The sequence below is a fragment of the Phyllobates terribilis genome, unplaced genomic scaffold, assembly GCF_046119375.1.
Source record: "Phyllobates terribilis strain yellow unplaced genomic scaffold, ASM4611937v1 Scaffold_5__5_contigs__length_657084704, whole genome shotgun sequence".
NCBI classification, from domain to species: domain Eukaryota; kingdom Metazoa; phylum Chordata; class Amphibia; order Anura; family Dendrobatidae; genus Phyllobates; species Phyllobates terribilis.
This window is the reverse complement of record NW_027362765.1, coordinates 186,168,650-186,189,959: the sequence shown is the minus strand read 5'-3', so window position 1 is coordinate 186,189,959 and position 21,310 is coordinate 186,168,650. Positions and strand designations below refer to the sequence as shown.

Here is a 21,310-nt window from a genome sequence, read left to right as displayed (position 1 = left end):
ACTCTCTGGATATCCTTATTAGTATCGACCAGCAGCGCAGCATACCTGCATCTCCTTTACCTGATTACTATGATTTTTTAACACTTTCAATGTCCCTATCTAAACAAAAAATATTCTGGAATATTGCTGTTTTTACTCTGGCCGTTGCATTTCATGACAGGCTGAATGATACATCCTCTTCTGTAAAGATCACTTTCAGCAGTCATCTCATTATCATCATAGGCTGAAATACAATGACAGGTAACACCAATATATAGATGACACAGGATCCACCACTCATAATAGGTGATGTTACAGCTCACTTCCTCCTCCTCTCTGCACAATGATCTGATTCATAGAAAATTCACAGAAAACTCTGGTATATAAGTCAATGTGGTATCTCCGGTGTTTTCTTTCTTATGGTCTACGCAGATGATCTAAATTTTGTTTCTGAATGCTGCTGACTGCTGTTCAGGCAAGATGGCAGCCCTCAAATTCATGTATAGAAAATAGAATTAAAAAAAAAATCCAATTATAAAACAAAAATTGATTAGAAAAGAGATGAATGATTCATTGCTCATAAATATGGGTAATAAATTCCCTTTAAGGTTTCACCTGATACACAATGTACTTGTGTTTACAGGAATATTGGGACATTTCCAGAAATAAGTAATTCCGAGGATAAATTATAAGAATATGTGGTTGTCCTTGGAAATTATGGATGGAGTTACTGGAATAATACTTCATCCACATAAACAAAGTGCTACAAAGCTTGAATTAAATCCTCATGACAAGAGAAGACAATTAATTCTGTTTATTGCAAGCTATGCTACCACCGAACACTGAATAAACTATGTTATTTTTGGTAGGAAAAATCAACCAGGTAATTTTTCTACTGATGGATTTAACACACAAGAGTTAACACAGTAATACAACCCTGTAATTATATGCAAGCAAAGCAAAAACAAAAATGGTTTCCTGTAAATTGGATAGGAAGATCTACATATAAAAAGGGCATTCTGCACTTCTACACAGATATTCTAATGACTTAAAGGCTTTATCCAATTTAGAAAATTCTTTTTGTTAGAAGAGACATAAGCTGATCAAAGAGTGTCATCTACAGGGACCCACAGTGATCTGCTGTAATCTTCATAGGAACCAGTCTGCAAGTTTTCAGTTTCCCTGCAGCACCTCCGCAGGCCAAATGAAGCATTGCACAGCTCTAATTCAAATTAATGCACTGTCATGGTAACATAAACATACTGGGTGCGCCATATTGAGAGATGTGCTTTCTAGTAGTTTTTTTTCTTTACCTAAAATATTAGGTTGCTAAAAAGAGGAATTCTCTCTATAAACTAATTCTGCTTTCATGCATATTGCTGATCGAATATAAAGCATATAAAATTAGGTTTATGCATGGTGATTGACTATAAGTGGGCTTCAAATATGCCCTTGATTATTAGAGAACTGATAATGTTCAGCAAGGGCTGGAATATGAATAGTAACCGAGACCTGCAGATACAAGACTGATTTACACAGTAATATTTGAAGTCTTTCTTCCCTCTGTATAATTTACCAAAAATGGCAATGAATATATTACGAGAAAAAAAAAATTAAAAAAAAAGTCAGCATGTTCAAGATCTGTTCTCATTTTGGAAAATTATTGAAATGCCACAGTGCCCTCATAAGTGACTATCACTGCACCCCTGCTGCTTTCTGGCTGCGAAAGAACAATTCCGGTTTTTCTTATGTCCAGGCAGAATAATTAGTGTAGGCAAGTGCCCCTGCAGTTCTAACCAATGTGAGGACCACACTGCTTGAGAGTGACAAGTAGTCCATGGGCTGGAGAACTTCTTCTAAGAAACGTCAAGCTGCAACTTTGGCCAAATGTCCTATTGTGCCCTCAAGAGTGAGTAGTAAAGATCTAATCTCTGGAACCTCTCATGTTTGCAAAAAATGATATCAATGTGCAGGATTGTGCTACTACATAGCAGTATGGAGCATTAGTGGTTTGCTCTGTGGGCAGCTCATTACTTTACTCCTACATGTCCAGCCTTAGTCATGGGGGCCAGCAGTGCAAAACCACACTACATCCTACAGCCTTGACTCTCCTTACTGGATACAGAGGCTTAGGAGACAGGTCTAGGTGCCCAGGAGAGCACACTCTGGCACTACGTAGAACAGAATCCCTTTAAATACCTGTGAGGCAAACCTCTGCCATCGAGGAGCCACATTTACAAGAAGTATTCCCATTTTAGCAAGTTATGACCTATGTTCGGGATTGGTGATAAAGAATTATTCCAAAAGACAAATGCTGGAAAGGATAAAAAGCACAAATAGGGACTTATCTGGGTTAAACAGTGTTAAAAGAACATGCACAGTGATGCTCACCTGGTGTGCTGGTGTGCACACAACCACTGATAGAGCTAAAGGCTGCTGCCTTTTGTCCTGATGAAGAAGTTGTAAAACTTTGAAACGCGTTGAAGATTAAATTGCTTAAACTTGGATCTGCATCCCTTATTCTTTCTCCACGGCAGCGCAGATTAACCTACTACTTTCAGTACTGTTTCTTCAAAGAATTATTCCAATTGCAGCAAGTTAAGTGGCCAACACTTTATTTGGTCACCATAGTAACCCTATGGCCTCAATCAGTCGTCCAATTTTTGCGTGCGAGTGCTAGCCATGGTTTTCACAGATAGCATTTGCACCTATGATAGTCTATGGAGCCATTCACATGTCTGCGATTTTTCACGGACCTACCGGTCAGCATAAAATTGCAAAGACATGTCCGATTTTGATCCGATTTTTGGATCAAATTTGGCAATGCAGGTCTATGGGTCCACGAAAAAATCAGAGTGTGGTCCAATTTTCTCCAGACTTTCATATAGGAGAAGGAGGAGAAACCTTTTTTTCATGGACGAGAAAAGTATATGAAATTCGGACTACACTGTGATCAAAGTTTGAACAAAATAATTGGTCGGTTTTTCTCATACATGAAAAAAACAGGTCTGAATTAGACCTTAGGCTGAGAAGTGCAGCAGATAACCACAGTCTGTGTCTGCTGATAGATCCAGAAGTAAAGCAAAGAACTTGCAGCCACATATCATCGGTTTCTGGGCTAAGGAGAATTCACATTATAATATATATTATTATTGTTCGGTCTACAGAACAGTAAAAAGACATTTCGAGTTGTCGTATTTTAGATTATTTACCTGCCTTTTAGTTAATTCTTTCAGGAAGGTCAGACAGCCTACACCTATGATTTAGAGAAGGTGGAGTGCTTTGTATCCATGACTATCTAGAATATTACCAGCTCTGACTACTTAATGGGCAGACCGGTGCGTGATCTTTTCTCTGGGAAAAGCCATATGGTGTTCTGAGACAAGTACTACATATGACGCTAAACATGGGTGGATTTGAGAAAAGGTTACAGAGTTAAAGGGAATTTATCACCAGGTTTGCGCCACCTAATCTGAAAGCAGCATAATGTAGAGACAGAGGCCCTGATTCCAGTGATGTGTCACTTACAGGGCTGCTTGCTGTAGTTTTGATAAAATCACTGTTTTATCAGCAGGATTATCATTAGATTACTAGTAAACCTGCTGCCATATAGTCCCTATATTCATGAGCTCTGTATAACTCTGCCCCGAACACTGATTGGCAGTTTTTTGTTTATACTATGCACGGCCAGAAAGTAGCCAATCAGTGGTAGAGGCGGAGTAATACAGAGCTTAGCATTCAGAGACCTGCTAGATTTATAGCAGATAAAACTGTGATTTAATCAAAATGATATCAAGCAGCCCAGTAAGGGATACATCACTAGAATCAGGGTATCTGCCCCTATATTATGCTGCCTTTAGATGGGGTAGAAAAAACCTGGTGCCAGATTCCCTTTAATGGAGGATGATATGTAGACTACAGCAATGGTGAAATCACCATATTGTCTCCTACTGTATATTTACAGATATTTTTATACTTCTTTGTCACAATTTTAGCAAGAAAAAATAGAAATATTGAAAAAAAAAGTTTTATATGAACTTGTAATAGTAAATGATTGTCTGCAATCAATAATCCCAAGCTATCGCAGGGTAAGTAAATTTAGGTCTCTATTACAAGGAAGAGCCATGAGCAATTGAGGTTCCTTTAAGGATCCAGGCACATTCCACAAGGCTGATAGAACAGCGGCATACCACTGGCTGAGACGCCTCAGGCACTTCATGAGCTACATGAAGGAAAGTCAGCCAAGCTACACAAGGTCAGAAAACCCATTGGAACGGGAAAGAAAGTCACAGGGACCACACACTTAGGATGCAGCAAATATGACGGCTGAAATAATCTATAATTAGGGCAACAAGTGTATCTAATCCATTATTGGTGACACGTAGAATAACAATGTAACAGTGAGATCGAGAAGTCCTGACACTCATTAAAGTGACGTTTCATCATCGATTATAATAGGAAATAACAGTAATTATTTAATATAATATCATGTTCGGTCCTAGTAGGATTTCATGACCTGCAGGACTATCTGAACTCCCTGCACTTGATGTAACATATCAGAACGAGAAAACGGTATGTCGCCGGCTCGCTGTTTGCCCAACAGGGTACTGTAAATGGTGGTTACAGCAATAATAGGGAATGTGAAAGTCTCTGCCTCCCTGCAGGTTATTAGATCAATGCTCCCATAGCTAAAGGGGTTATTCCAATAACAATATAAACACGTAAAGCGAGTTTCTAACCGCACTGGCCAAGCAACAAACACAAGTTACCTTCCAATAATCTGTAGATTGCATCCAATTCACAGAATATACAGTACAGACCAAAAGTTTGGACACACCTTCTCATTTAAAGATTTTTCTGTATTTTCATGACTATGAAAATTGTACATTCACACTGAAGGCATCAAAACTATGAATTAACACATGTGGAATTATATACTTAACAAAAAAGTGTGAAACAACTGAAAATATGTCTTATATTCTAGGTTCTTCAAAGTAGCCACCTTTTGCTTTGATGACTGCTTTGCACACTCTTGGCATTCTCTTGATGAGCTTCAAGAGGTAGTCACTGGAAATGGTCTTCCAACAATCTTGAAGGAGTTCCCAGAGATGCTTAGCACTTGTTGGCCCTTTTGCCTTCACTCTGCGGTCCAGCTCACCCCAAACCATCTCGATTGGGTTCAGGTCTGGTGACTGTGGAGGCCAGGTCATCTGGCGTAGCACCCCATCACTCTCCCTCTTGGTCAAATAGCCCTTACACAGCCTGGAGGTGTGTTTGGGGTCATTGTCCTGTTGAAAAATAAATGATGGTCCAACTAAACGCAAACCGGATGGAATAGCATGCCGCTGCAAGATGCTGTGGTAGCCATGCTGGTTCAGTATGCCTTCAATTTTGAATAAATCCCCAACAGTGTCACCAGCAAAGCACCCCCACACCATCACACCTCCTCCTCCATGCTTCACGGTGGGAACCAGGCATGTAGAGTCCATCCGTTCACCTCTTCTGCGTGGCACAAAGACACGGTGGTTGGAACCAAAGATCTCAAATTTGGACTCATCAGACCAAAGCACAGATTTCCACTGGTCTAATGTCCATTCTTTGTGTTCTTTAGCCCAAACAAGTCTCTTCTGCTTGTTGCCTGTCCTTAGCAGTGGTTTCCTAGCAGCTATTTTACCATGAAGGCCTGCTGCACAAAGTCTCCTCTTAACAGTTGTTTTAGAGATGTGTCTGCTGCTAGAACTCTGTGTGGCATTGACCTGGTCTCTAATCGGAGCTGCTGTTAACCTGCGATTTCTGAGGCTGGTGACTAGGATAAACTTATCCTCAGAAGCAGAGGTGACTCTTGGTCTTCCTTTCCTGGGGCGGTCCTCATGTGAGCCAGTTTCTTTGTAGCGCTTGATGGTTTTTGCAACTGCACTTGGGGACACTTTCAAAGTTTGCCCAATTTTTCGGACTGACTGACCTTCATTTCTTAAAGTAATGATGGCCACTCGTTTTTCTTTACTTAGCTGCTTTTTTCTTGCCATAATACAAATTCTAGCAGTCTATTCAGTAGGACTATCAGCTGTGTATCCACCTGACTTCTGCACAACACAACTGATGGTCCCAACCCCATTTATAAGGCAAGAAATCCCACTTATTAAACCTGACAGGGCACACCTGTGAAGTGAAAACCATTTCCGGTGACTACCTCTTGAAGCTCATCAAGAGAATGCCAAGAGAGTGCAAAGCAGTTATCAAAGCAAAAGGTGGCTACTTTGAAGAACCTAGAATATAAGACATATTTTCAGTTGTTTCACACTTTTTTGTTAAGTATATAATTCCACATGTGTTAATTCATAGTTTTGATGCCTTCAGTGTGAATGTACAATTTTCATAATCATGAAAATACAGAAAAATCTTTAAATGAGAAGGTGTGTCCAAACTTTTGGTCTGTACTGTAGGTAGACGTAAAAAAAAACACCTATGGGAAATTATAAAGCTATTTATGGGAAATGCTATTTAAAGGAAAAATATAGTTGTGGGCCCAGAATCGGACTAAGGGTGGCAAGTGTCCACCGCTAACATCAACTTCAGGGGCCCACTGTTTAGCTAGAAGCAAATGTGACATTATCGTCATTCACAAATTTCTATAGCAATAAAATGGGTTGATTGTTGAATGAATAAGATGCTGCCTTTGTCTGTACATAGTGATTCAGGTATATTGTGCCAAGTACTGCTCATATAACAGGGTGGTGGCCAACTACTGCACAGGGGCCCACCAGAGGATTCTCCTGTTCTCCTGTGGGCCAGTCCAAACCTGTGCGGGCCTAGAACTTATTTTCTATATATTTTATATGTTGTATACTTATTTGCATTTTACTTTTGTGCCTTAAAATGGTTGTCCCATAAGTGCAGTCCAGGAGTGCACTGTTCCCTGATTGATTGACAGTTCAGACTCAGCTAGTTAGTTTTTAATCACGCGATGTCATAGACCTAATGGAAAACAGAACAATTAGCTGGGTAGAAAGGCGAAATGAGCAATTGTAAGTACACAATGCTATATAATATGATGACTGCAATATATTAAGAGGATAAAAACTTTGATGGGAGGAGTGCTTCTTTAACACTGACAACTTATTCTTGGATAGGTCATCAATGTCAAATAGTAAGGGTCCAAAACCCGGCACCACCACCAATCAGCTCTGACATCAGCCAGATGTAAAGAACGTACATATGAATAGGAGCTGGGCTGCAGTTCAGTAATGGATCTGTGCTATTCCTTCACTGTTTATATCAGGCCGCCCATGGAGCTGACAACAGCTAATTGATGGGGTCCCAATGTTGGGTGCCCACAAATCTGATATTGATGACATATCCTGAGGAGCGGTCAACAATGTCACTGTAGTGGACAACCACTGTAATATATTTCCACATAAAAAAAAACCTTCCCAATCCAAGAAAAATACTAAAAAAAAAGAAAATATATATAAAAAAGTATGAATAAATATTAATTCAACGTGAATAATAATAAGATAAAAACGGATGAAAAAGCCATGTGAGAAAATATGTCAGGCGCGGACATTACCTAGAAAAATCTCCCTATCACTGGATACATGAGCTTCATCTGCAGACCTGAAGCAATTCTTTAGGCTACGTTCCCACGATGAGTTTTTGGTGATTTTTTTACTCTGTATTTTTGAAAAATGTAAGTAACACATTTAACTTAATGGGTGCAGAAAATCTGCAACATCAAAACTCATCAAAAGCTCATGGTGGGAATGTTTTATGTAGTTCCTCAATAAACATAAAGGGCTCATCAGTACAGTAAGGTCATATTCATTGTTTAATATTTTACTTTATGTGTTACGACAAGAGTGTACATATTTTCTAGATGAATAAGATAAATTCCTTTGCTGTGAAGGGGGTCCTGTCCTGTGCATAAATGTATCCATAACTAGTAACTGGATTTCGCTCTGTGTTACAAAGTATATATCAGGTTTTATCACGCAATGTTTTTGCCATCCTGGGAGCCCCAGAACACAGGGGCCACATAGCTGTATCTAATGAAAGAAGCTTCTTTCTCTGCCTCAAGCCGTGGGATAAACTGACTTTGTCAATAGAGATTTGCAGCAATCAGATCATGTCGGAGGTTTATCCGGAGTGCCAGTATGTAGCGAGGCTCTATTTATATCTGTGTTTGTGTGTAGCTATGTGGACAGTGAGATGTTCCCCCTGGGGAGATCTGCAGCATGACACAAGGATTTGTGACAGGGGTTAGTGAGTGTCAGGCAATAGTTCCAATGGTGGCAGATTTCAGTTCTCCCTTCCTAGTCCCAAAACATATTTAGCAACTCTATGATCACAATTAATGATCTAGGTCATACATGTCAAACTCTGGCTCGCAGGCTGTATTTATTTGGCCCACAACACCAGAACCACCACCCCTATGTGGGCCCCATTATTCTGTATGGGGGACTATGTGAGGCCCATTATTCTGTATGGAGGACTATGTGGAGCCCATTATTCTGTATGGAGGACTATGTGGGGCCCATTATTCTGTATAGAGGACTATGTGGGGTCCATTATTCTGTATGGAGGACTATGTGGGCCCCATTATACTGTATGAAGGACTATGTGGGGCCCATTATTCTGTATAGAGGACTATGTGGAGCCCATTATACTGTATGAGGGACTATGTGGGGCCATTATTCTGCATGGAGGACTATGTGGGGTCCATTATTCTGTATGGAGGACTGTGTGGGGCCCATTATTCTGTATGAGGGACTATGTGGGGCCATTATTCTGTATGGAGGACTATGTGGGGCCCATTATACTGTATGGAGGACTATGTGGGGCCCATTATTCTCTATGGAGGACTATGTGGGGCTCATTATTCTGTATGGAGGACTATGTGGTGCCATTATTCTGTATGGAGGACTATGTGGGCCCATTATTCTGTATGGAGGACTATGTGGGGCCATTATACTGTATGGAGGACTATGTGAGGCCCATTATTCTGTATGGAGGACTATGTGGGGCCCATTATTCTGTATGGAGGACTATGTGGGGCCCATTATTCTGTATGAGGGACTATGTGGGCCCATTATTCTGTATGGAGGACTATGTGGGGCCCATTATTCTCTATGGAGGACTATGTGGGGCTCATTATTCTGTATGGAGGACTATGTGGGGCCCATTATTCTGTATGAGGGACTATGTGGGCCCATTATTCTGTATGTAGGACTGTGTGGGGCCCATTATTCTGTATGGAGGACTATATGGGGCCATTATACTTTATGGAGGACTATGTGGGGCCCTTTATACTGTATGCAGGACTATGTGGGCCCATTATTCTGTATGGAGGAATATGTGGGGCCCATTATTCTGTATGGAGGACTATGTGGGACCATTATACTTTATGGAGGACTATGTGGGGCCCATTATACCGTATGGAGGACTATGTGGGCCTATTATACTGTATGGAGGACTATGTGGGGCCATTATTCTGTATAGAGGACTATGTGGAGCCCATTATTCTGTATGGAGGACTATATTGAGCCCATTATCCTGTATAGAGGACTATGTGAGGCCCATTATGCTGTATGGAGGACTACGTGGGGCCCATTATTCTGTATGGAGGACTATGTGGGGCCCATTATACTGTATGGAAAACTATGTGAGCCCATTATACTGTATAGAGGACTATGTGGGCCCCATTATTCTGAAAGGACGACTTTGTGGGGCCCATTATTCTGTATGGAGGACTATGTGGGGCCCATTACACTGTATTCTCGTTGGCCCTTGACTTTACCCAAGCTCTTCATTTTGGCCCTATGCGTATTTGAGTTTAACATTCCTTATCTAGGTTATCAATCAGGACTCATAATCTGATTGATGTCATTAAATCAGTCACCAGTGTACTCTGGAAATGCATATAGCATTTACTTACTAATTCATTATAATATCTGGTGAAGATTTATCATTTTTTTAAGTTACTTTGGCTACTGTGAGCTTGTTGGCTATTTGCAAGATGTCATGGCGTGGCGGGCTCCAAACTCCTGGTATGTGCACAGTCTTTTTGCTGAATTTTTGGAGCAAAAGCTAAACAGAAAATCTCCAAAATCTTAAGACTCCTAAAAAAATGTGGAATATTCGGTCAATTTTTGCTCTGAAGACTCAGCAAAAAGGCTCATTCTGCACATACACTAAGGATGCAATCAGTCATCCTAGCTGATTTGTCACACAACGATGTTGGATTGCATTTTACAGTAGTTTAGGAATAGGTCACAGCTATCTGTAAACAGGGACATAACTATAATAGGTACAGGGGTTGCAATCGCTCCCGTGCCCTAGAGACTTGGGGGCCCCAAACGTCCCTTTTCCCCATATAAAAAGACTACTACTACTAAAGACCTGTATTAGTTGGGGGCCTTGCTGGAGTTTTACATTGGGGCCCTCAAGCTACAAGTTATGCCTTTGTCTGTAAATCTGTGCAATACAACACTATACATATACTGTAGATGTGCCATTCCACATAACACGCCATGACAATGCTGCTGTTCCTTACACTTTGCTCCTCTTCAGGTCATAGACAGCCACCTGGGTTTAAATCATGTTACTTGTAGTCCTCGATTGTACTATGAATCAAACATGTTCTGCCACTTTGAATCATATATTATTACAGAATGTAGTGGTTGGTAATAATACCCTTGAAATGTATAAATGCTGCAAAGTGTTCCTGGTAAGTCACTTTTAACTATTAGACATTAAGACGATGAGTGATCCTTCTTCAGTGTTTTCCATACAAGGTGTCTGGTGTTGATAGGTATCTGCACACTTCAGAGACTTCTCCTATTTAAACGTACAATGTGTCCATGTGAAAAAATACTATGTCCCATGAAATCTAACAGAACCTGTTGTTCAATAGGGACGAGTAAGGACATTGATAAAGAGAACCTGCGCTGTTAAAGACCTATTAAAGGGAGTCTGTCAGCACAAAATAAATGTCCAAACTAAGCACAGCATCTTCTACCCCATGTCAAAGGTCCAAGCACATTATTAGCATACATGAATATAGGAGGCCAAACACAGCAATTGATTAAAACACAAAGGACACAATTTTCTCTGCAGTTTTCATGAGTTGGCTTGGTGGAATCAGATGCTTCGCCTTTTCATGAATCAGGAGTGCCTGATGAGTTGCGTGCAACTCTGTGCACCTTGCCACAATTATTCCAGTCTGTGACTGGAGTAAGAATAATGGTGTAAGGAACGCCAGAGCTTCTCATGAATTAGATGAGGGATTCAATGCTGTCTCATCACAACCGTCATGCCCCATTCCACCCATTTTGGCAGTGCTGGGAAAAACTTGTATGTAAACGCCAAAAGTTGCAAAATTTTTGAACAACTACGATATACGCAAAGATTTTGCCCAAAATTCTGGCAAATTTGCTTTGATGAATTGGGGCTTAAATATATAATTTTCATTACAATTATCTTTCCTTCAAGGTGCTCATTTTGTTCTGACATTTGGAGACACTTCTTGTTTCTTAGGTGTTCCGTAATTCCATGCAACCATTCGGAGGCTCAAAAAGGGATCATATGCTATAGTTTAAGATTCTTGTTTCTGAATCCTTTTAAACTTAGGTATCATTTGATCTACAACAAACTTTACACATGTGAAGTGTTTACCTGCTGAAGATAAAGGCAATTCTGCTTGTACCTGTGCAAGTGCTGGAGACCTTCGAAAGCTAAGCATAATTTGTGAATCAGGCAACCATATGGTGTAATCACGTCACTCCTACTATCTTAATCATATGGACATGGAGATTGTTGGGTTCATTATTAAAAGCGAACTTGTCATCAGATTCATGTTGCCTGAACCATGGCCATCATCAATCAGAAACTGGTTGATGATGACTGCAGCCATGTGTTTTACTCTGAAACGCTGCAGTGTTTCGTAGTAAACATACCTTGAGAAAACTATGCCCCGGCTTCTTGACTGATAGGTATCTGCCCGTGTATTAAATTTACATAGGCAGAGACCTGTTGGTCTAAGGGTAGGGAGAAGCTGTCTTGGACTAGTCAACCAAGACACATAGTCCCCGGCTCTGAAACACCACAGATTGACTGCAATCAGTGTCTTGGTTCAGGCAGCATGAATCTGATGACAGATTCCCTTTAAACAATGCAAAAAAAGGCAGCCGGGGGTCTTCGCCTAGCAGCTAGGGGGTTGATATGCAGATACTTGTGCTTTTCCCACCACATACTTACAACTTAATGTATTTCCCTATTTTCATCCATAACCTCTTTAAATACACATCTCCTGTGAGCAGGCATCATTATCTTGTCTTCTGTACCTCATTACATAAACCACATACTGAAGGGCATTTGAAGTCATATGTCAGCAATAATCAACAACCCTAAAATTCGTCTTCCAGGCATCTGCATTTTCTTTTGCCATGTTCTACGTGCAGCTGAGATCACTCAGATTACCTGTTAAATGAAGAACATAAGCAGCACCTGATGCCCTGGCTCTAGAAATCAAACAGATGTCTACAGGCGCAATATCTGGTGATTAAGAGAAGTGGTCAGTGACATCTATAGCTCTGCCTGACAACTAAGCTTTGTCCCTGGAGCAGGCACATGGCACCCTCAAAGCAAAACAGCTTGTCAAGATTTAACTTTTCGTGCTGAAGCCAACTCGTGGCCTATTTCGTGCTTCTCCCACAACTACAAAGAATACAGGACAAGTCCCACAGAATATTCACACCCAAACATAGTCTGAAGGTGGACATACAAATTAGATAGTAGTAGGTTGATGGTTGAACAATCAGTGAACAAACGAACATCTGATGCATGACACAGACAGAGCCATATACATTATAGATGATATTGGCCGTTCCAGCTGGCCATACAGGTTCAACGATACCGGGTGATAACCCGTAGAGGACAGATCTTTCGACTGACTGTTTGATGAACCATTCTAACACTGCCAACTTCATTTTAGGTCTGGTTTGTCATCAGTCACTAAAACATTCATTAGTAATGTCTTTTATAGTGGAAATTTACCATTTTACAGATTCCAGCTTTCTGACCATTTAAAGGGGTTTTACCCCATGGGCTTCCACAGGTTAAAAACAACAAATGGAGATTTAAGCACCGACCCCTTCTCCCAATCTTTGTTTATAGGCATCAGCGGTGACTTCATGACAGGGGTGGACACAGACAACGGATTCTGTGCAAGAATAGTATTTGGCCCCATTACTGTCAAATAGTTCTGTCTATGGGAGTAGCCACTTGCTGCTCTGAAGGGGGAAGTGGGCCTGCTTACCTCTCAGGCTCCTGTGTCAATGCACAGGTTGCATTAATGATATGTCCACCCTTGCATCATGAGTCTGTCACTGGGCTCAGCCATGATGTTGAGCTAGTTAGCACAAGGATGCTGAGCCTAATGATTGGCTGCTGTGGTCACATGAACTGTAGTCATTATGTCACCACCTAAGTAGGACACATCACCTGTCGAAGCTAGGGTGAAACGCGCGTTGGGGCTTTCCTGACCACATTACATTTATCCTGTCTGTCACATCACATGATGTAAGTAAAACTCTATCACTGAATAGACATTGTCCTCATAGGAAGTCCAGGGATATACCTTTTGGACGCTTTGGGATATCTGTATCATGTACTCATTTTTATTATATCTATGCACATGTGTAATGTAGTGGTCTACTTAGGGTTCTCTGCTTTTTTTTTTATATGCCAGACTATTTGTCAACTAGATATTCAAATAAAGATATACCTTTTATGATACTTTATTGCCCTAGTTTATTGTTGGTATTGAGTTTTGAGCAAGTGCTTTTCTGTATTTGTTTTTGGATACATGCTCAGGGTTTTGTGAATATTACCCATTAAATTAAGTAGGTTACTTGCATTTTTTCAAAAATACGCAGTGTCAAAAGCTCACTAAAAGCTCATCTTGTGAACATATCCTAACAAAGTCATAGTTGAAATAATTTATAAAATGTTTATTGTAGAAAATAAGTAAATAATGATGATTTTAGATGTCTAATTAGACATGTTGCACGACCATGGCACGTGCCCGGAGCGTGCACGGTATATATCTTACACATGGCAGCACTGACAGGCCTATATATAGCGTGTAATAGAGTCTGTCCTGCAATGCCTGCTTGGTGACCTCTTTTTAGAAAATGGCAATAGGAACCATTACTCTCTGTCGATCAGAACAGACACTTACTGGAAAAATTTAACATAAATGTTCTAACATATTTAGTACAGAAACATTGCCGAGAACTAAGCCGGGGTCTACCTGGGATAGATCAGTAGCCACCCTTTATTCTATATTTGATGTGTGGAAGCTAGGGGAGCGTGGCACAGGCTACACTGTAATTACATATTGGCGTGCAGCTTGATAAATATTCCCTAATAAGTTTTTTTTCTAACTGTTGAGCCCAGTATTTGCAGCATGTCACTGATGAATGTGGCACTCATTGAATCCAGGCATGATGAACACCTGGCATCAGCATATGAGTTTGTTGGCGGAAATAAACCGATAGGTATAATGAGTGGAAAATCATTTGTACACAGCATTCAGCTTATTGGAGCAGATTAGGGTCAAGTGAAATTTAGTTAATTCTACCAATTAATGTCTCCATCACAATTTTATATATTAATATCATTAAGGGTAAATATGGTCATGAAGACTTATTCCAACTCTGACTCACTCCAGAGTTTTCTGTCCAGACATCTTTGTCTCTTCACCATTTGTATACTTAATTTCCCAGAGGAGCATGCAACGTATTTAAGTCTCCTCGTACTGGCATGCCAGACCTGGCATGTCACTCTCCACAAGGAGAAACTTTACCCCATAGATCCCAGTCTTAGCCTCTCACCCAGCCAAATCAGATCTCATACTTTGCACTGATGAGGGGCAATACCCAGAAACACCGTGTCTACAAATTGAGAATCTGATTTAGCTTTTATCCTAAGTCATATTTCAAGGCTCGTTAAAGGGTCGATAATGACTTATAGGATTGCTGCTTCCAATAGGTGGCACTAGATTTCAAGTCCTCTTCCTCTCTGAATCTCTGAAGAGACAATTTGCATATTTAATTTCTCTTCACTATTGTAACACCAACGTCTTTGGCACCAGAAATTGTCCATCCTATTGCCATGTCAAATGTTTGCTCCCCCAATTGCCTTAGTTACCATACATTTTGGGCTTCTAAAAATACCTTTGTTGCTGGCCCCTATAACTGTGCATACTATGCCTCCCAGTGCCCCCCATTATTATGTTTGCTGCCCCCAACAGCCACTTGCACCACCCAGGACGAAATGATATGTTCGCATGTACAATCTCTTCCTCCAGAATTTTTTTATTCCTCAGATAACATATTTGGATCTTGGTCCCTGAACTAGCAACAATGTGTCACATGTGATGTAGCATGCAGTCTACAAATTGGAGTACCTCATTTTTTTCAAATTGGAGAACAAGTATTCTATCCGCACAGAAAGCAACTGAAATGTTATGCTGGGCACACTTCTATGGAACAGCACAATACTGTAATTAATGCCAAGGGGATAGTTACCCCCTAAATTAGAGCTGGAAGCCTTTGTGATTCTGAAATGTTGACTATATCGTGCTCGCAGTTATTGGAAAAGATTGCCTATGAATATAGTGATTTTCTATTGAGAGTACAGCATGTACCTCCACAGCCAGAGAATTATACATTTAGTTATGCTATGGCTGTACTGTACCTACTGTTCACAAATAGTATTGATCCTTTAATATGTGAAAAGCAGTTTGAGAGTTTTTTGGCACCCTGAAAGGAGGGACTACCACTATATGGAGAAGTATGAGGCACAGCAGCGTTCATATCCCACCAAGGACAACATCTGGAAGGAGTCTATATGTTCTCCCCGTGTTTGTGTGGGTTTCCTCCGGGTTCTCCGGTTTGCTCCCACACTCCAAAGACATACTGATAGGGAATCTAGATTGTGAGTCTCATTGGGGATGCTGCCGATAATGTTTGTAGAGCGCTGCGAAATATGATGGCACTGTATCCATATACAAACACATGGAGAAAATGACCCTTATCATACATACAACTGTGTGTTCAAGTAGCATGATTTTGTAGTTAATGGAATTTTTACATTTTCATCATGTTATATTGGGTATGTCCAACTTTGAGGACATTTTTTTTAAGTTAAATGCATGCATTTTTTTTGCTGGAATTGCTTGGCATTAACAGTTTTCCACAATTTGCCTTCTATAGCCTCTGTGAAAGGGCTCATGCACATGACTGTATTTTCGGTCTGATTGCAATCCGACAAAACATAGGAAAATGCTATTCTTCCTATAGGGCCGTGCATATGTCCGTTTTTTTCATCGCTCCAAAGTAGATGCAAAAATAAAGTTTTTATTGTACAGATTTTCTTCTGTTTGTGCTAGTTAACATTTCGGCCAATTTGTGGCCTTCTTCAGAACAGTTGATTGCTCAGCAGCAGTCCTATGGTGCCATCCTCCTGCTTCTCATCAGCGCCGCTCCTTAAACTTTGCCTGTTCATAGCGCATTTCACCCTTTTGGATAAACGTCTTTTCAATCCATAGGCCTGCTGTTGAGCAATAAACTGCTCTGAAGAAGGCCACAAATTGGCCGAAACGTTAACTAGCGCAAACAGAGGAAAATCTGTACAATAAAAACTTTAATTTTGCATGTACTCTGGAGTGCCAAATTCATCCTGTTATTTGATTTGGAGTGGAACCCTATTTGAGCACCCATAATAGGAGTGCCGCACAGCCTTAACTCTTTCGATTTTTTAATCAGTCTGAGAAAAAAAATCACAGCATGTCCGAGTTGGATCCGATTATCGGATTGCACTTGGACATGCAAGTCAATGAATCCATGGAAAACATCGGACAGCGCTTGGATAACATCTGAGTGCAGTCCAATTTCCACTGACTGACAGAATGGAGAAGATGGAGATTATTTTTTCATCTTCTCCTCATCCAAGAGAATCGGATCACACTATGATCACACTCTGATCAGAGTTTGATGAGAGTGTAATTAGCATAATCTGCCCGATTCTCTAGGGTGTGAGAAAATACACTGGTGTGACTCTAGCGTTACTCTGTCTATGGCAGAATAGGTTAACTGAGAAGCTATCAGTGAGCTAATTCTGACTATCCAATGGAAGATTTTTCAACATTTTGTCTGTCTTTTTTTTTGCTCCTCGCAACTGATTTATGACCATGGACAACATCAAAGTTGAATGAGCAAGGAAACTGAGATCCAGTATAAGCAAAACAATGCAAAATTTTTGAGGAATACCAAATTTCAAAAATTATTTTTAGCCCCAAATACATGCATTTAAGTGAAAAAGTAATGTCCCTGGAGGAGAACAACCTATGACATAAATCAACAGTTTAGTAGCTATACCAGGAATCAGGAGTTGCACACATTGGCTAAAGTTGCTTCATACAACATGTCGTATCCCACTGCATTATCAGTAGATACTGTGAAGCAGGGGTCCGCTATCTGCCCAAGGCACAACACAAGGAACTGCGAGAATTATAGCTAATAATAACAGTACAGAGTGAGACATAATCATAAGAAATACAATAATAACTATAATAATAAAGGCTATGTAAACAAATGAAACATTGACTTCGATGTGCAGTGCTGTGATATTGCAGGGACTCTTCATTACATTTTAATGAGGATTACTGACAATGAGTGTCATCATTTCCCGTATAGCAGAATAAGAAATGCCTGTACCTTCTACACTTTCCTTTTTTGCAATATACTGTATATTGGATCATCATCACACAAATGAGATCATTCTGGAGCTTTGCCCCATTGTAAATATAGACTAAACAGAGATAAAAATCCTCATAACTGAATTATTCATATCATCCGGCACCACAGAGTTATTCCCAGCTTCGATCACTGCCCATCTCCAATACAATAAAAGCTTTACAGTCTCAGAGTTACTAAACTAGAAGTAGATACATGAGCTATAGTTTATTTATTTTTCTCACTTATATAGTGCCATTAATTCCACAGTGCTTTATAGACACTGTCCCCATTGGGGCTCACAATCTAGATTCCCTATCAGTTTGTCTTTGGAGTGTGGGAGGAAACTGGAGAACCTGGAGGAAACCCACACAAACACAGGGAGAACATACAAACTCCTTGCAGATGTTGTCCTTGGTGGGATTTGAACCCAGGACCCCAGTGATGCAATGCTGCAGTGCTAACCACTGAGCCACCATGCTGCCCTATATTTAGATGTATATTTATGTTAGGCTTGTATGTGTTTATTACATACTGGTAGTTTATTTATTGCTACATTTAGCAAATATGCTACTTTTATCTATTCCATTGTCTTTCATACTCTATGAAACTGCAGACTTGTGAATACTCACATCACACACAAAGCACACTGTGAGGATTTTCAGATTGCGGAACCGGTGGTCATGTGACCGCAAGTTTGTGATATGCATACTCCCAGCCACATTCCGACTAGATGAGTGTGGCCTCGTTCAATGTAAGTGTATAGAGCGAGGCCGGAAACAGTCTAGTCGAATTGTGGCCGTGAGTATGCTTACTGCATGCTTGCGGTCACATGAATACGGTTACCAGTGCTGGCACCAAAGAACCTTCACAGCGCACTGCGATGTAAGGATTCACATAGAGTGACTGCAGATTTTTAGTTTAAGAATTGACAACCCCTTTTAATGCATCTATATAGCTATATGTAAAAATAACAATATAAATCACAATTTTTTGTCAATCGTAAACTATGGAGTGGTTACACATTGTGGTTGATTTATATACACACATGTACATTTCTATATAGGCTCAAAACATTTATGGTTTGATTAGAAATCCATACCCCCTTAACACTGATTCACAGCTAGAGCTATATTAAAGGGAACCTGACAGCACGTTGTTACATATGGAACTTATGGTACAGCTGTATACATGCGCTGTCCCCCAATAAAAATTATACCTTTTTTTTAAAGATGTATTTGGCCCGTCATGAGAAATCTGGTGTAGAAGCCAAATACGGATCAGGCTGGACGTACACTGTAGGTTTGTCAATTCACTTGCAAGATGCAGTATAAGAACATTGACAGCCACCAGTGGACTTCCAGCCTGATTTACATATGGCTTTTATGATAGATTTCTCATGACTGGCACATAGTATCTCTACAAATAAAGAAGAATTTTTATTGGGAGATAAGTGCCTACACAACCATACCACTACTTCTTTATGTAAAAAGTGCGTTGACAAGTTTCCTTTAACTATTACGTCACATCTGTATTTTACCAACAGGGTTTGAGCCCTTTTTATTGCATACACTAGCACATGCTCCAGCAGTGGCCTACTCTTTAAGGGTGGAAGTGAAACATATTCCCACCTCTGCTCTCAGCTGAACAACCCCTTTTGGTGAGATCATATATATTAAGTGTAACAAAAATGTCATGCCTGTTTGGTTACACTCTTTTCATTTAGTGGTGTCTTATTGCAATACATTATCAAACTTGTCATAGGTTTAACACAAGAATGAATTCAGCAGAAGCACCTGATCATGTTCATTTAGACATTTACTCAAAGTTAACATGACAGGTAACAGGAAGGGCTTCATCTAAAGTGTTATATAGTAACATGTCAAGTACAGAACAGCTTAGGGGCAACAGAAAAAAATGGACTAAGGTAACAATGATATTTGCTAAGTTTATATAACTACTAATAACTTAAACATGAGAGATTACAATGGGTTTTGGAAACTTTGGGTGATTCCTAAATGAAGAGGTTTAGAGCATCAGCAATTTTAAAAACTGACCTGAGGGCAGATTATTGTCTTACCTGAAGTTCACACCAAGCCACTTCCACTGTGGTTTCTGTATCCAGACCCTTGTACACTGTTTTAAAAGATCCTCTTCCAATCTCAATGTTAAACTTCAAGTATCTCCCATCTGGTGAGGTGGCCACAGCTTTGGTCTCATTCTCATCAATCTCTTCTTGTTCTCTCCTGTTTTCTGTCACTACTGGTTTGGGAGCAGGAACAGGAGGTCTTTCAGTTCTGTTGGCCTCATCCTCAGATTCAGAGCTGATGTCCACTATACTGGTCAACGTTCCTGAAGATGGCAGAACATCTATCAAGGTGTTTTGTGATGGAAGATTGACAGAAGGAGTAGCGACTTCAGGTATAGAGTCCACTTTCTCTTCCAAAGTTGATGGTTCCTCTGGTGACCATGAGGAGAAAGAAGTCCCTGGTGGGTCATAACCCAATAGCTCTAACTGAGCAGAACTTCTCCTGTTAAATTGGTAAGAGTTCCTTCTAGGCTCCTTGCCTGAAAGTCTTCTTCTCCTCAAGGCTGCAAGAGTGGAGAGTTCGGCAGGATCTTCGGGCAGCACCGAACCAAATGAAATACCACATCCTGCTAAATCCACTTCTGTCTGAGACATGGCTTGAGTTGAAGGTACTCCAACAGCAAACATATCTCCTTTTTCCACCTAAAAAAAGAAGTTGGCTTACCAAGAATATGACTTAGCAGCCATTCCACGACCTGTAGAGCCTAGAAAATCTATTACCTGTGGATCTCTGAATCCACTTAGCACATGGCTTTGGCACTCTTTTTATGGCACATAATCACTAACCAGGTCAAGATTCAACTATTAGAAATGTGCCAAATGCTGTACAAAGCAAGACTTGTAAAACTGCTAAATCAGCTGCTGATCTTCATCTTCTTATCCAGAGGTCCGAGGAATCCAGAACAAATCAGCAATTCTGAGGTTCCTGTAGATGCAACAAGGTGTCACTTGCAAAGGATGAACGCGGAGTTCTGCACATGGGATCTTCTCTCTGCAATTCCTGAAGTCACTGCTGGTGACAGCTTCAGCCGGTGGAAAGAGAGAGAATCTGATCTTACTTTCATGTGACTGCAGTGTGTACAGTGTAGATAGAGACAGCCTTCTCCCACAGCTAAGGAACACCTCCTCCTCCTCCAGCAGGACTCCTCCTCTGCTCTGCAACAGCTACACCTTGTCTACAATCAGCCAGACTGTGCGAAGCTGCGTCTTCCTGCAGCCCCTTCCCCCAAACTTCGCAGAACTCATCCCCACAGTGCAATACAGGTTCTTCCTCAGTGAGCCATGCATGTGACGCACCCCCTGGGCCATATTCTTTAGGGGAATACCCGGAGCCGGATCAGATGGGGGTTGTAGTCTCCGAGTGGCTGTGACCCGGTCCGTGCCCAGGGTGTCAAGCTCAGAGTATGTGGCAGTCCTACAGATGTTATAAAGTTCTTTATGTCGACTA

General features: G+C 40.7%; 1 protein-coding gene across 2 annotated transcripts in view; it reads right to left on the bottom strand.

The window, feature by feature from the left end:
- The window catches only part of WNK4 (WNK lysine deficient protein kinase 4), a 180,187-nt gene extending 159,207 nt beyond the window's left edge, over window positions 1-20,980 (bottom strand). For both annotated transcript variants that reach the window (XM_073683601.1, XM_073683602.1), the window contains exon 1: window positions 19,855-20,980. In XM_073683601.1, the coding sequence (XP_073539702.1) occupies window positions 19,855-20,490 (636 nt within the window). In that variant the 5' untranslated portion in view covers window positions 20,491-20,980. The remainder of the gene's footprint in view (window positions 1-19,854) is intronic.
- Window positions 20,981-21,310: the final 330 nt, after the last annotated feature.